At 52.1% G+C, this 14,116-nt stretch overlaps 1 protein-coding gene across 1 annotated transcript in view; it reads left to right on the plus strand.

The window, feature by feature from the left end:
• Positions 1 to 14,116, plus strand: part of C3H1orf94 (chromosome 3 C1orf94 homolog) — a 36,174-nt gene that overhangs the window by 6,908 nt on the left and 15,150 nt on the right. Inside the window, exons 2-3 of the mRNA XM_068537862.1 lie at positions 9,808 to 10,505; positions 13,589 to 13,849. Coding sequence (XP_068393963.1) covers positions 9,808 to 10,505; positions 13,589 to 13,849 — 959 coding nt within the window. The remainder of the gene's footprint in view (positions 1 to 9,807; positions 10,506 to 13,588; positions 13,850 to 14,116) is intronic.

The raw sequence follows: 14,116 nt of genomic DNA on the forward strand, positions 1-14,116 counted from the left end.
AAAGATGGAAAAAGTCATAATGACCACCTTAAAGGACTATTGTGGAGGTTAATGAAAGAATGTGTGCAAAGTTCATACAGCACCTGGCAGAAAATAAGGACTTCAAGTTCATCATCTTCATCATCACCCTATTATCATTACTATCAAGGACAAAATGACAAGGGTTAAGTAATCAAGAATGGTATGGGGCGAGGAGACTTATATACCAGAAAAGCTAAGCTAAGGAAAAGTATTCAGTGGAGGCCAGCATGTTGCTTTGAGACTCTTGGCAGCTGGGGCAAAAAGTGGGAATATACCAGTTAGTTTCTATAACTCATATCATCTAAGAAGCGAAAGCAGGAGAGGTCATCAGGAGAGACAAATCCTTCCTTAGCTCTGAGGACCTAATGGTAGGGGTCTTTATATGCAGGTAATAGAATGGAAGAGTCAGTTTATAACCAGCTCTTGTGTTGACCGTTGGCCAGAGGAGAGGACACAAAGACCCAGTGGGATGTGTCAACGCCATTCTGGCATAGGGTTTCTGATGAGGTGGTCATCTGGCATGTATCGTACGCTGCTGGTGGCAACAGTCTTTCTTCCCCCACCTGACCACGGCTTCTTAAGGGCAAGGGCCATGTCTTACTCATCATTGTCTCCCCAGCACCCAGCCGAGTTCCTGGCACTCAGTGGCAATGCAGTGTGTACGAATGAATGAGTAAGTGAATGATGGATGAACCATAAAAATGCCACTGCAAGGAGAGTGAGGCCCAGAGGTTGCCAGGATCCAAACCAGAGGTCACAATCATCAGAGGAAGCATTGAGTGACGTAGGGACGGGATATCAGGAAGCCAAGACATTGCAAGGTCTTTTCCTCCTTCTGCCTTGAGCTTAAGATGGGAACTAACATTTTCTTGAGCACCTAATATGTGCCAAGCTCTGTATTTCAATTTTCTGTTTATCACATTGTCTTAGCAACCCTTCCCAGTTGATGGTCAATATTATTCCCATTTTACAGATGAGGAAGCTGGGGCTCAGAGAAGTTAGGCAACTTGCCCAGAGTCATCCAGCTTGGAGGGGGCAGAGTAAGGATAGGGACCTGGTGAAGCTTTAAGACCAGAGCTCTTTCCCTACACCAGGAGCCATTCAGAATAGCCCTTCCTCCTTCTGCTTAACACCGGGAGCCACGAGCGGTGAAGGGAAGATGAATCATGATTAACATCCCACGTCCCGTGTCCCCCTTTTTAATTTACTTTTATGGTTTTGGGAGCCGTGTCGCAGGCTGTAGGAGCCTGCAGAGATGGGCCACCGGTGGTTTGGTTTAATCCCCTTTTTAATATCTTTGTTGCAACGTTCTTTCCAATTCAGCTCCCAAGTCACATTTAAAAAAATACCTCTTCCTTAGGGTAAGCCTCTTCTTATTAAACAGATTCAAATGAAAAGTTTTAAAGATAATTTGAACAATAAGAATCACTCTGTAGCTCCCAGCCGAAGCTCCTTTATTGCTGTATTTACTCCCCAGTATTTCTTGTCTCATTCCCCAGCTCACTGAATCCTTCATCCCCCCACCCTTCCAGTCGGAGGCTCAACCCCTGCCTGCCTCTGTGTACTCCTTTCTCTCCCCTCCAGACAGATGGAGGGTCTGGGAGGGGGCAGAGTGGAAGGTCTCACTTCCACCTGCCAATCTGTCTTAGGAGACTGTCCCACCTGCCCTGAGGGACAGGTGGGGGTGGGGAGGGGAGCTGAAGTGTCTGAAGGGAAATTCACACCTGGATGTGTGTCCTCAGGTGCATCATTTGTACCAGAACTGCAGGCCTGGGGGCAGAGGGTGGAGGAGGGATCCTGGCTCAGAATGCAGATGCCTGGGCCCCATTTTTGACCAACTGAACTGCCATTTCCCCAGGAGTGCCCAGGGAATCTGCATTTGAAACAAGCACCACAGGGGATTCCTGTGCATATTTGTAGGAAGTTCTCTGATACTTTGGGGGTCAAAGATGATGGAACCTTAGGCTTCAAAGGGACACCGCTTTGAGAAAGAGGTGTTCCAAAAAAAGCATGAAGGAAGGAGATCGACCGTTTTTGGGTTCTAAGAGGATGCCAGGGACATTGTAAAAATGGACTCTACTCTGTGTGAAGGCCTTTGCTAAGAAATGAGATGAACATCTAGCCCAGGCGTGGCATTCGGGCAGCTGAGGGATTTCACAGTGTTGTCTCCCTTAACCCCCGGCGACGTCAGCATCCCCACGGTGCAGGTGACCGCAGCTTCAGCCACTTCCCGGCTTCCCACCCCCAGCCGGCCAGGCCCTGGGCTGCGAAGGGTCAGCGGGCCTCTGGGCACCGCACGTCTCTCCGTCAGAGCCGCTAACATTTGCACAGCGCCCGTTACAGTTTACCGCGCGCTTTCATATTCATCATCTCACTTAATCCTCACGCAGCCTGGAGAGCGGAGGAGCGGCGGGGTGGGAATCAGGGTTTTCTGAAGGCCCGCTGCCCACCACACCCCCACCAGAGAAAGGCCAGCAGGTGGAACTCAGTGGCTTTCCAGGTACCTTTGGGATGCAGGTGCGCAGGCCCTGGGATGGCAACTGAATCTGCAGTTTCTCTCAACTGCCCCTTCCCCCCGTAGACTGAAAACAGTCGGCCCAAGCCCCTTAGGCTGGGAGATAGGGGAATGCGCCCTCCTTCCCCCTTTCTTTCTTCCTGCTGGGTTTCTACAAAGCTATGGCGGTGGTGGTGTGTGCATGTGTGCCTGGGTGTATGTGCACGGTTGTGAGGTGTGTGCACATGCTGTGGTTGTTTGCGTGTGTGGGTGTGTGCACGTCTGTGGTATGTGTGTGGGCATGGTTGTAGCGTGTGTGTGTGTGTGGCTGTAGCACAGCTGTGTGCCTGTGTGTGTGTGTGCATTGGTGTGTGTGTACATGGCTTGCTTTATGTGTGTATGCATATGCGTTAGTGTGTGTGTGTGCACAGCTGTGGTATGTGTGTGTGCAAGGGTGTGTGTGTGCACATTGGGATATGTGCATGTACGTGACTGCTGTGTGTGCACACATAAGTTGGTGCATATGTGTGTGCATGGTATGGTGTGTGTACCCAGGGCAGTTCAGTGAATCCTGGCTCTGGAGGAGAGGAAAGATGAAGACACCAGGTAGCTTTGACAGAGGTGGCTGTGTCCCTTCCCTCCACATTGGGCAGGGGCCACCCTGGGTGTTGTGACATATGCTCCAGGGGCATTGAAGATGGGTCCCTGTTCCCCATGCAGACAGGAAGACCCAGAAATGTCCACCAGCCTTGGTCAAGTGAGGACGGGGGCCAATCGGGGGATGGTGACTTTAGCTTCTTCATTTAAAAACTGCGATAACTGTATCTCACTGTGCCCGTTAGCTTTTGATAAACAATAGTCCCTTGGTATCTACAGGGGATTGGTTTCAGAATGTCCATGGATATCAAAATCTGCGGATGCTCAAGTTCCTTACATAAAATGGTGTCGTATTTGGATATAACCTACACACATCCTCCCGTATACTTTAAATCATCTCCTGATTACTTATAGTACCTCATACAATGTAAATGCTATGTAAAGAGTTGTACAATACAATGTAAATGCTATGTAAGTAGTTGCCAGTGTGCAGCAAACTCAAATTTTGCTTTCTGGAAACTTCTGGAGTTTTTTTCCCAGTATTTTCCATCCACAGTCGGTTGAAGCCACCAGTGTCGAACCTGTGAATACGAAGGGCCGACTGTGTAACAAACCACCTCAGAGTTTAGCAGCTCAGCACCACAGCTTCCTACTTAGCTCCCATTTCCGTAGTTGAGCAGTCTGGGCTGGGTTCCTCTGGGTGGTTCTTCTGGGAGAGGCTCGGGTGAGCTTGGCGGGACATGCCTCGTGCCCACCCACACATCTGCAGTGTCTGTAGTCACCCAGGTCTGGCTAGTCAGCTGAGGACCTTGGGGTTTTTCTCCACGGGATGTGTTATCCTCCAGCAGACTTTCTTGGGTTCGTCCACGTGGAGGTTGCTGAGTCCCAAGAGAAAAAAGAGGTTAAGCCCTGATGCCCAGGCACTTTCCAAGTCTCTGCTTTGTTACTGAACCAAGGTGGGTGGGAACTACCATAGGGTCAAAACCGTAATCGGTCCTCACAGCACCCCACTGGGGCTGTTGTGGGAATTAAAATGAGAGTTTTGCATGGGAAGCATTTAGCACAGTGCCTGGCTGGTTAGTTCATTCTCCATAAATGCTCATCCTTCTGATTTTGTGAACTAGAACCTGAGGTTTAGACATATTAGGCAGCTTGCTTGAGGGCTGGCCTCCATTAAGCAGTGGGAATTTGAATCCAGTTTCTGCCTCCTTCCAGGCGCGGAGCTTTTTAGCCGCTCTGCTCTGCTGCCCCACCCACGCAGACACGTGAAGTCGGCCTCACCCCCAGCCAGGGGGTCAGTCTCCCGATGGAGCCAGAGCCCTTCTCTTGCTTCGATCTTCAACCACCCATGTTGCCTGGGCACCTGGCCTGGGTACCGTGTTTGTCATCAATGTGAAATGCCATAGTGGGAAGAAAATAGTTGTTTTGGTGTCCTCTTCCAGCACTAACAATTCTCTGCTTGCATTTTTCTGTTGTTTGGCTCAGACGAATAGCAGTTTTCATCTTTTCTCGGTGTTATCGTGAACACAGAACTGCGGTCGGGGAGCTAACAGCATGCTTGCTTAGTCATTATTCTGGGAAGGGGTGCCAGCCAGTCAATAGCCTTTATTTTTATACGACTCTATACACTGCAAATGCAGAAATGATGTGTGGTGCCCGTGTACAGAGTCACCATCAGACACCTATCATTTCTGGAGGTGGGCAAAGCAGAGGTAGTGGCAGCAGCTGGAGCCCCAGCAGCAATTCTGACTAGCTTCCTTTGTCAGCGCCCGGGAGTTGGGTTAACGGCCCTGAATGATTCACTGTGATAGAGTCTGTGGCAGATTTTATGCTTTTTACCAACTCAAAGCAGAAAGCAAATAGCACGGGAGAGGTGCCAGCATCGGCAAAACTTCTTAAGAAGAGAGGAAAAAAGATAGATACCAGGAAATGCAGGCGGGCAGGCTCGATGTGGAACCCAGCAAAGTTGTTGGAAGAGGGAAAAACCTGTGAGCCCCAAAGTGGTCGCTAAGAGCTGGGCAGGGTCTGTGTGGGTTCTGCCGTGGGACTGACTTACAGGGGTTGAGAGTTCTTAGGACCTTGCCAAGCAGGCTGGTCAGTGTCATCTGGTCAGCTCACAGGGGTGCCAGGCCCAAGGTGGGACATGAGATGGAAGGCCAGAAATAGAATCAAATCCAGGCAGGCTGCAACCATTGAAGGAGTTGGGCAGTCTTTGGCAACACAGCTCTTGATTTCAAGAGTTTCAAGAAATGGACAAGGGTAAAGACAAGTTCGTGAGCCAGTTTATTCATTTATTCAACAAATCCTTACTGCGCTGGAGGTACGTGCCCAACACTGCTCGAGGTCCTGAGGCCTCCATGGTAAACAAGATACAGTCCCTGCCCTCAGGGAGGATGAGTTGTTGTAGGGAGTGAAGACATAAGGAAATACTACATGATGGTGATGATAAACACTAGGAAGAAAATAAACAGATTGATGGAGCGTAGAGTGCCTAGTAAGAGTCAGTCAAGGGATGATCTAGCATCCAAAGGAGGTGCAAAGGCCCTGGGGTTGGAATGAACTTGACATGCCAAGGCATATTTATAAGACCAGAGTGGCTGGAAGAAGAGGAGTCAAAGCAGGAGGGGGTAACAGGGCCACTTTGTGGGGTGTCCTGGGGGGGTCAGAAAGGAGTTTGGATTTTTAGTCTATGTGTAGTGAGAATTCACATAAGGGTTTAAGTGGGGGAATGGTTTGATCTAAGTTCTAAGAATGTCTGAGCTCTGCAGGCATGCAGTTTTCTAGAACAGAAAAGAGCAAACAAATCTTGTTTTCTTGGGGGTGGAGAGGGCAGGTAGGCGAGACCCTTGCTCAGAGACTTGTAATTGTGTGCTGAATCTTGATTGCAGCAAAGTATTTGGTAAAGGCTGTCTTGGAGAAGTGGAGATGGGATGATAGTGACTGGATTGATTTATTCCCCCAAACTGTTGATCCAGGATTACTGTCAGATTGGGAGGGGGAGGGTTTCCAGCAATGGCCCTAAGGCTCAGCCCTGGACTCTCTCCCCTTCAACATTTCTGTCCATAAATTGGTGGGGGACCCAGAAGGCGTGCTCATCAGACATGCAGCTGACACAGAGCTGTCAGGGACAGCTAATGCCACAGATGACAGGCTCAGGATTCACCGTGATGATCCTCCGCAGGCTGGAGTGGTGGGATGATCCTAGCAATATCCCTGATTGCATTCAGATTGGGGACCAAAGCCCAGCCACGGAGCAGGGGCCGGGTGGACCTTGCTGGAGAACGATCCCTGGAAAAGAAGCCGGGTTGGGGTAGGAGGAGGTCAGGAAGTCAGCCGGACCCGACAGCATCCTCACACCAGTCTCTTCACTTTCTCAGCGACAAGGTCCTTCACCTCTTTCAGGCTCACTTTTCCCACCTGTAAAGTGAGAATGATATTGTCTATTGCCCAGGGATGTGGAGAGGATTAAAATGCAAGTATATACATGGATGCCTGGCTTCCAGTCTGGCCTGTAGTGGATTCATGGCAGATTCAAAGGAAATAGGAGTTTGTAGGGGCTGTCTCGGGGAGGGCCGGGTGCTCCGGGCCAGCCTTTCAGGGACACGTGGGGGACCCACAGCCAGGGTGGGCCCCTCTGTTCTTGGTACTGCCCTGCCCCTTCTGGGAATGCCAGCTTCCTAAGAGACCCAGTGACCCCCGTGATGGGGGGTCATTCTCCAGCGGAGAATGACCGGGGAATATGAACGGGGTTCACACTCAGCCCCTGCTGGGTCCTCTCTGCCAGCCTGGCTCCCGCGTGGGGGAGGGGGAGGAGTATCCTCTCAGGTGCTGAGAAGGGACTGCCTGCGGGGTGGCTTTTGGTACGGGGACCTTGGGCCCTGTGAGTCTTTTAGAAGCTGCTTTGACTTCTCCTTGGAGCTGATACTTTAAAGGATTCAGTGGTGAGACTTTTGTGTGTACGTCTATTATAGAACATTTTTATTTTAGAAAAAAAAAAAAAATGAGAAACCAAACACAGACAAAAATAGAACAACTAGTATGTGATGAACCCATGTACCCCTCACCCAGCCTTAGCCATGATCAACATAGGGGCAATCTTATTTTATCTATTCCCCCACCCCCATCTTTTCCCTCCCCTTGCTAGATTAAGTTTAAAGCCAATCCCAGACATAATGTTATCTGTAAATACTTTAGTATGTATCTATAAAAGGACCCTTTTTGTTGTTGTTTAAATATAACCACAATCCCATTATCCCAATTTTTAAAAATTAACATAGTTGAGGAATTCCCTGGCTGTCCAGCGGTTAGGACTCCACGCTTTCACTGCCGAGCACCCGGGTTCCATCCCTGGTCAGGGAACTAAGATCCCGCAAGCCTGGCAAAGCATGGCCAAAAAAAAAAAAAAAAAAAAAAATAACATAATTGTGGTGAGTCTTTCCAATTCAGAAGATCTGTTGGTACATAACTTGCTTTGCAAGTTTTGGGGCAGGCACGGGAGAGACAAAAACTGGTCCCTCAAGTATCTGGTTTCTGTGACTCAAGACTCCCCTGCTCCCTTTGAGGGTGAAGATGAAGAGGAAGACAGGGGATCAATAACTCGGGGCCATGGATTGGCAGTCTCTTTATTGCAGGTGTTCCCAGGGACACGGCAGGAGGGGGGGCCAATTTATAGACCGAGTCTAGAGTGAGAAGGAGGAAAGGATGGGAAGAGGAGAGAGGGCAGGGAAAGAGGGGGAGAACAGAGTGGACCGCCTTGCCTCATACACGGCTTTGATGGCCTCCGGGAGCTTCCAGGGCCAGCCTGCTCCCACTGCCACTCACAGCCACCGTGTGCCCAGGGCTTCTTTGGCGCGTGTCCATGCTGAGCCCGCACAGGGGTTACTGCACCAAGTTCTCATCCCACCCAGCGTCTGGGCACTTGTAGTGTCCTACCCATGTCACAGGTGTCATACCCTCATCACAGGGGAGTCTCTGAGTTTCCAGGATTTGACGTGAAATACGCAGAGGTGCCTGATCCTGACCTCGGTCTGTTTGGCCGGAGTCTGCTTTTCCTGGCACCTCTCTCAGCCTCCAGGCCTGGGGAGGCCACATGGGGGGCTGGTGGTCAGGAGGTATTGGTTGCCTCGGTCGTTAGAATAGTGACAAACTCCCAAGTTTTAAACTCTTCCCTGTGCTTCCCAAGTGCCCTGTCTACGGAAAACCTTTTCCAGGACCCTCTGGGCTTCATCTGGACCCAGCAACTAAGGGGTTAATGCCTGGCACAGTAGGCAGTGGCTGGGCGTCAGATGTGGAGACTGTCCCCTGGTTCTGCGTGTGATGACTGAGTCATCTTGTGCCTGCACTGCACGTGTGTGTGTGTGTCCACGTGCGTGTGCCCATACACAGAGCATTACCAGGAAGGACCGACCCTGCTGGGCGCATTCCCTAGTCATTATTTTCGGGGCTGACTCCACCCACAGAATGGGTTGTCAGAGCAGGAATGTGCGCAGGGCCTCCCCAAAGCTCCACTCACAGGGAGCTTTAATTTTTCCCTCTGCCTCTTTTTTGCCATTTTCACCACCTTCTACCAGCGGTAGAGCATTGAGCAGTTTCCAGAATGCTCTGCGTAGGCCACCTCATCCACCCTTCATGGGAACCCATCCAGGAGGGATAGCAGATGGTTCTAAGCTGGGTGACCATGGTCCTCCTGGGAGTGCCAGGGAGGAAGCTTCCCCCTTGCCAAGGATGCTGGTGTGGCAGGCTGGGCCACAAGCCAGGCCAGCAGGATTGCTACCCTCTCCCACATCTGGAGAGAGCCAGCCGTCAGGAGCCTAGAGTCCATGGGACCATCAGGCCCCATCAGGCTGGTGCTGGCCGTCAAGGGTCCAGGCTGGAGCCCCCGGGGTCTGAGGTGCAGGTAGAGGCCTGCGTTTAGATACAGGGAGATGCTTGTGAATCGGTTCAGGGATCAAGAAATTGTTGGTGTTCCCAGGAAGTGGGGCCCAGTCTGTGCTCTGGTCAGAGGGCCATGCCCAGCCAAGGTGGACACGGGCATCCATGGAGCCACTGTGCAGATTTCAGGACCAGGGGCCCAGCCAGGCTGACAGAAGTGTCGACATACTAGCTGACACTTGTATTGCCCTTACTGTGCCAGACATGGTCTGAAGTGTCTCTATGATATTCGTGTTCACCAGGAGAGGAGACCAAGGTGCTGAGCAAGGGACCCAAGATCACATAGCTGGGAAGTGACAGAGCCAGGCTGGGAGGCCCTGAGGTCCCCTGCTCTCTGCCATGCTACAGTGCATCTGGGGGCTTCCTAAGACTCAGCCCCAGCACTCTGCACGCCAGGCTCAGAGCTGTCGGCTCAGTCCTGTCCCCTGTGCTGCTGGTCTTTTATTGCTTCGGGTCCTGAGCATGACTGAACAGGGAGAGGTGGAGAGAAATTAAGGCTCAGCTCACTCAGGAAGATGTAGTATTGGGAGAGGACCCAGGCATCCCGATTCCCAGAACCAAGCTCTCGGTACTATGCCCACTGGTGTGGTGTAGAAACCCCTTGGAGTCCACTGATGGTCCATTTTCTCTCTTAAAAAGCAATAGGTTTCTCACACCTGGAGACATGTTTCCTCCATCCCCTTTCCTTGGGGCCTGTGCCCTGCTGCACGGCCACCCTCAGGGAGCTGGCACTAAAGCCATCTGTCTTTCTGACCTGTTTGCAGGCCTCTGGAGCTCACCAGTGGCAAAGATGAGATCTCCTTGCTGGTGGAGCAGGAGTTCTTGAGCCTCACCAAAGATCACCTCATCCTGGTCACAGAGAGCTCAGGGGAGCTGGAGGCGCCCAGCAGCTCCCTCGAGGGGCCCGGGCAGCCGGCTCCCTGCCTTCTTGTGCCTTCGCTGGTGGCAGGCAGCAGTGAACGCCCAGGAACCTCCATCATTGCCGGTGACAAGCTTCTGGAGCCAAAGGTGGCCGTGTCCGTTATCGGCAGCCGGCAGGACTGCAATTCTGCCATGTCTACGGTCACGGGCACCCTGCGTACTGCCAAGGTCAAGAGTGCCAAGGGGCCAGAGGACAGGGGCAACAGCCTGGGGGCCTCCAGCTCAGAGATCAGCAAGCTCCTGGCTCAGTTCCCACTGAAGTCCACGGAAACGTCCAAGGCCCCCAACAGCAAGATGGTGTTGGAGGAGACCAGGGTCATCAAGGACTTCCTGCAGAACAGCATGTTCAATGGCCCTGGACCCGGGGAGCCCACGGAGCCAGGCCCATTCCTGCTGCTGCCTCCCCCGCCTCCTCCAGCGCCTCCTGACAAGCTCGACAAGCCCCCCAAGCTCCCTGCTCAGAGGAAGCAGCTCCCAGTGTTTGCCAAGATCTGCTCCAAGCCCGAGGCTGACCCTGCCATGGAGGGGCACAAGTTGATGGGTGAGTGGGGCTGGGAGCAGGGCTAGGGAATGGGCCCGTGGGGGAAGAAACAACTTACCGGGCTGCATCAGGCACCTGCAACGTCTTTGTGCAAAGTAGGACGACGTGACCTCGCTGGCGAGCACAGTCCCCCGGTACGGGCTGTTTTCAGTCCCCACAGGCCTCCTCTGCTGGATGCCCGTATACAGGGCACAGCTCCTGTAAGCAGATACAGTGGCTCTGAACCCAATGTGGTTTGGGAAGAGGGAGAGGCCCATTTGGTAAGTGATTGGGTTTTTAAATCCACAGGCACCCAGAGTACACTGAAGGGAACGTTTATCCTCGCTGGGTCCAGGGTGACAGTGCAGTGTGGGGACTTTAAGCTGGATAGGAGGGAAATTTGATTGGCTTCTCATGGAAGCTCCTGTTCCAACCGTGAGGCTTGGTCCCCTCTCTGTGGGGCAGGAGGGTGAATGTGTAGACTCTCCAGGTGCGGTGCAGACTGCTGGCGCTGGGATTTGTTCCCAGGTACTCCAGGGCTTTAGGAAAGTGCATTCCCACTCCTGAATTGAGGAGTTCGCAGCCTCCCCAGGAAATCCAGCCACCTCCCAAGTTTCCCCCGCCCCACTCCCAGGATTCTGCATTTTGTGCCTGTTCCGATCCAGCCACTCAGACTGGATGGTTCCAAGAAGGCAGACTGATGGCAGTGGCATTTGCCTGCTGTCAACAGTCACTAGGAGAAAACCAAAAGAAAAATTCCACCCAAGCTGTGAGCATGGACGGGTAATGGAGAGATGCCTGTGTGGGGAGGGCCCAGATCCATCTTCCTAAGAAAATGGGAACGTGGTCACCCTAAAGAACATTCTGTGCTCTGGAGCACTGGAGGAAGGCCAAGGGCTCTGAGCTATGGACAGCACGCTGGACTCTGGGTCTTGGGCAGCCTCTAGGAGCCCGAGGACTCTGGGGACGATGGGCTGTACACGTGAGAGGATGGAGCCCTACCTGGCAGAGGGGACGTTCCTCCCGCCTCCTTCTGCAGGAGACAGGCATGGATGTCTCTCTGTCGGATGAGTGTGCTGGGCTGGAGGCCGTCCTGTCCCCTCCACCCTCCCACCGTTTGTGTGTGTATGTGTGTACAAGCGTGTGGGCAAAGGTGTGCCAAGGGGAGCTTTGCAGGTGTGAGCGTATTCGTTAGAGAAAATGCAGGGTGGGTGCATCTGATTGTGGTCGTGTGTATGTGTTTGTGTGCGTCCCTTCTCTGTGTGTAGTTGTGTGTGCGTGTGAGTGAGCCAAAGGAACGACAGGCAGGAATGTGCGTGGGTCTGTGTACACAGACGTTGGAAGAGGGAGCTTTGGAGATGAGCGAGCAGCAAACATGTTGCAGGCAGCTGGGTGTGTATGTGTGTGATGGCAGGTGTGGGGCCTCTGGGGAGGGGGCTGGGGGCTACACTTGCAACCAGACAAACTCTTGGAAGAGACTCTAGGGACATGTTTTGATAAAAATGTCATTTTCTCCTAAATTGGCTCAGGCTAGAGCAGCTCTTTCCTTTGCTGGGATGGCACTAGGAGGTCAGGCCCTGTCCTGTCCAGACTCAGCCCCAAGGCCAGTGGGCTAATGGGGCCAAGAGTGGGTGGGATGACATCCACTCCCAACAGGTAATACTGGGCACAGGTCCTCTGGTCCTGCCACTACCAGAAAGATCCGAGGTGCCTGCTGTGTGTCCAGCGCCATTTCCCAGCCAAGCTCCATGGAGACCAGGACCTTCTGGCTGGGGAAGGTGTGAAGATGTTGAGAACAAGGCCCTCTTCCCTGCTTCAACCAAGCAATGCCTTAAAAAATTTATATGTGTATATATATTATATATGTGCAGTTATATATATATATACACACACACACACATATATATATATGTATTTTCCCCCCATCATACTTAATTTTGTTGGAAGAAAGAGTTCCATTGCTCAAAAGGAAATATGGGTGAAAACCACTGCTGTAGAGGGTCCCATGATGGTCCAGACTGTGTCCTAGCACTAGGGGGACACTCGGTCTGTTTGGAGAAAGATCTGAGCCTGACACTGACCACATCCATTGCCTCACTGTGTCTCTCCGATGCTTCTGTGCCTTTGCCCACAGTCACCCATAGCCCCCTGGTGTAAGGCCTTGCTGAAGACCCCCTTCCTTCTGGAAGCCCTCTGGTCCTCTCAGACAGAAGCTGTCTTAGCCACCTTCTTCTCCCACAATGTCCCTCTGTCACCTCATGGTTCCCATCTGCCTTGTCCCAGAGCTATTTCTGGGTCTGTCTCTCTCTTCCTCCTTGTTTTGAGCTCCTGCAGGGCCAAGTCTGGCTCTGACTCATCGCAGTGTCCCCAGGACTCAGGTCAGAGCCTGGCACTGACGAGAGTGCTAAATCGCTCTGACGATTTAGCAAGAGGAGAGTCCACGATGAGGGACCAGACGTGTGTTCTGTAGGAATCTGTGTCCCCCCCACTAAGCCAGGTGCTCCCTGAAGGCAGGAACTGTGTCCAAGTCAGCACTGTATCTGAGACCTTTGTATTCCAACTACCTTTGTGTTCCAACCTTCCAACCTATGGAGGGTTGGAAGGAAGGGAGGGAAAAAAGAGGGAGAAAGGAAAGAAAAGAGGAAGAAATGAAGGAAAGGAAGGAAGAAGGGAGGAAGTCAGGGAAGGAGGGAGGAAGGAAGAAAAGAAAGAAAAGAAGATAAGAAAAGAGAGGTAACTGGAAGGAAGGAAGTTTGAAAGGAAGGAAGGAAGAAAGGAATTATGGAAGGAAGGAAGAATGGGTGGATGGAAGGGAGGATGAGTGGGTGGATGGAAGGGAGGATGAATGGGTAGATGGAAGGCAAGAAGATAAGAATGGATGAATGCATGCATGTGTGCATGGGCTGGGGAGACCATAATGGGCATTGGTCAGTGAAGCCTTCAGGGATTGAACTTGGATTGAACTTGGCTGGGAGATAGAGCCCAGAGTGGTTGGGGCCTCAGATGTGCTCTGGAGGACCCATCACTTAGTCTACAAGACAGTGCTCCCCGCATCCAGCACTTGGCCTTCCAGAGTCATTGACTCAGTTTCCCTTCTGCTGTAGAATGGAACCCTGGCGCCAAGCAGCTGACCAAGGGTCAAGAGAGCCTCTTTCTCAGTCAGTGGTCCCAGAGACGGCAGGAGACCTGTGGTAAGGAGGGTGGCAGTGACCCCATGGGCTCTATGTCCATGGCCCTGCCTGCCAAGAAGCCTGCCTGGCCGGCCAAGAAGAACCTGCTCTGTGAGTTCCTTGGGGCCACCAAGAACCCAAGCAGACAGCTGGAGCTTTGCAGCAAAGTGGAGGTGGACGGGCTGGAGCTGAAACGTAAGCTGACCCTGCCCAGAGGAAATCTGTAGAGGAAGGGATTTCAGAAACCCTCAAATGTCCCTGGAGTGGCTCTGCCATCAAAGGGCTGTCTCATCCATGGGCAAGTTACTGTCTTTCCCTAGTCCCATAAAATGGGGGAAATGATTTCCTGTGTCCCCTACAGGGAATACTATTGCTAGAGAAATGCAGTTGACTTTCAGGGGTCACATGGGCATTATTGGTGGTCAGTTTGAATATAGCCTTGACTCAGCATGTCTTATATCC

This window comes from Eschrichtius robustus, chromosome 3 (genome assembly GCF_028021215.1).
Source record: "Eschrichtius robustus isolate mEscRob2 chromosome 3, mEscRob2.pri, whole genome shotgun sequence".
NCBI classification, from domain to species: Eukaryota; Metazoa; Chordata; class Mammalia; order Artiodactyla; family Eschrichtiidae; genus Eschrichtius; species Eschrichtius robustus.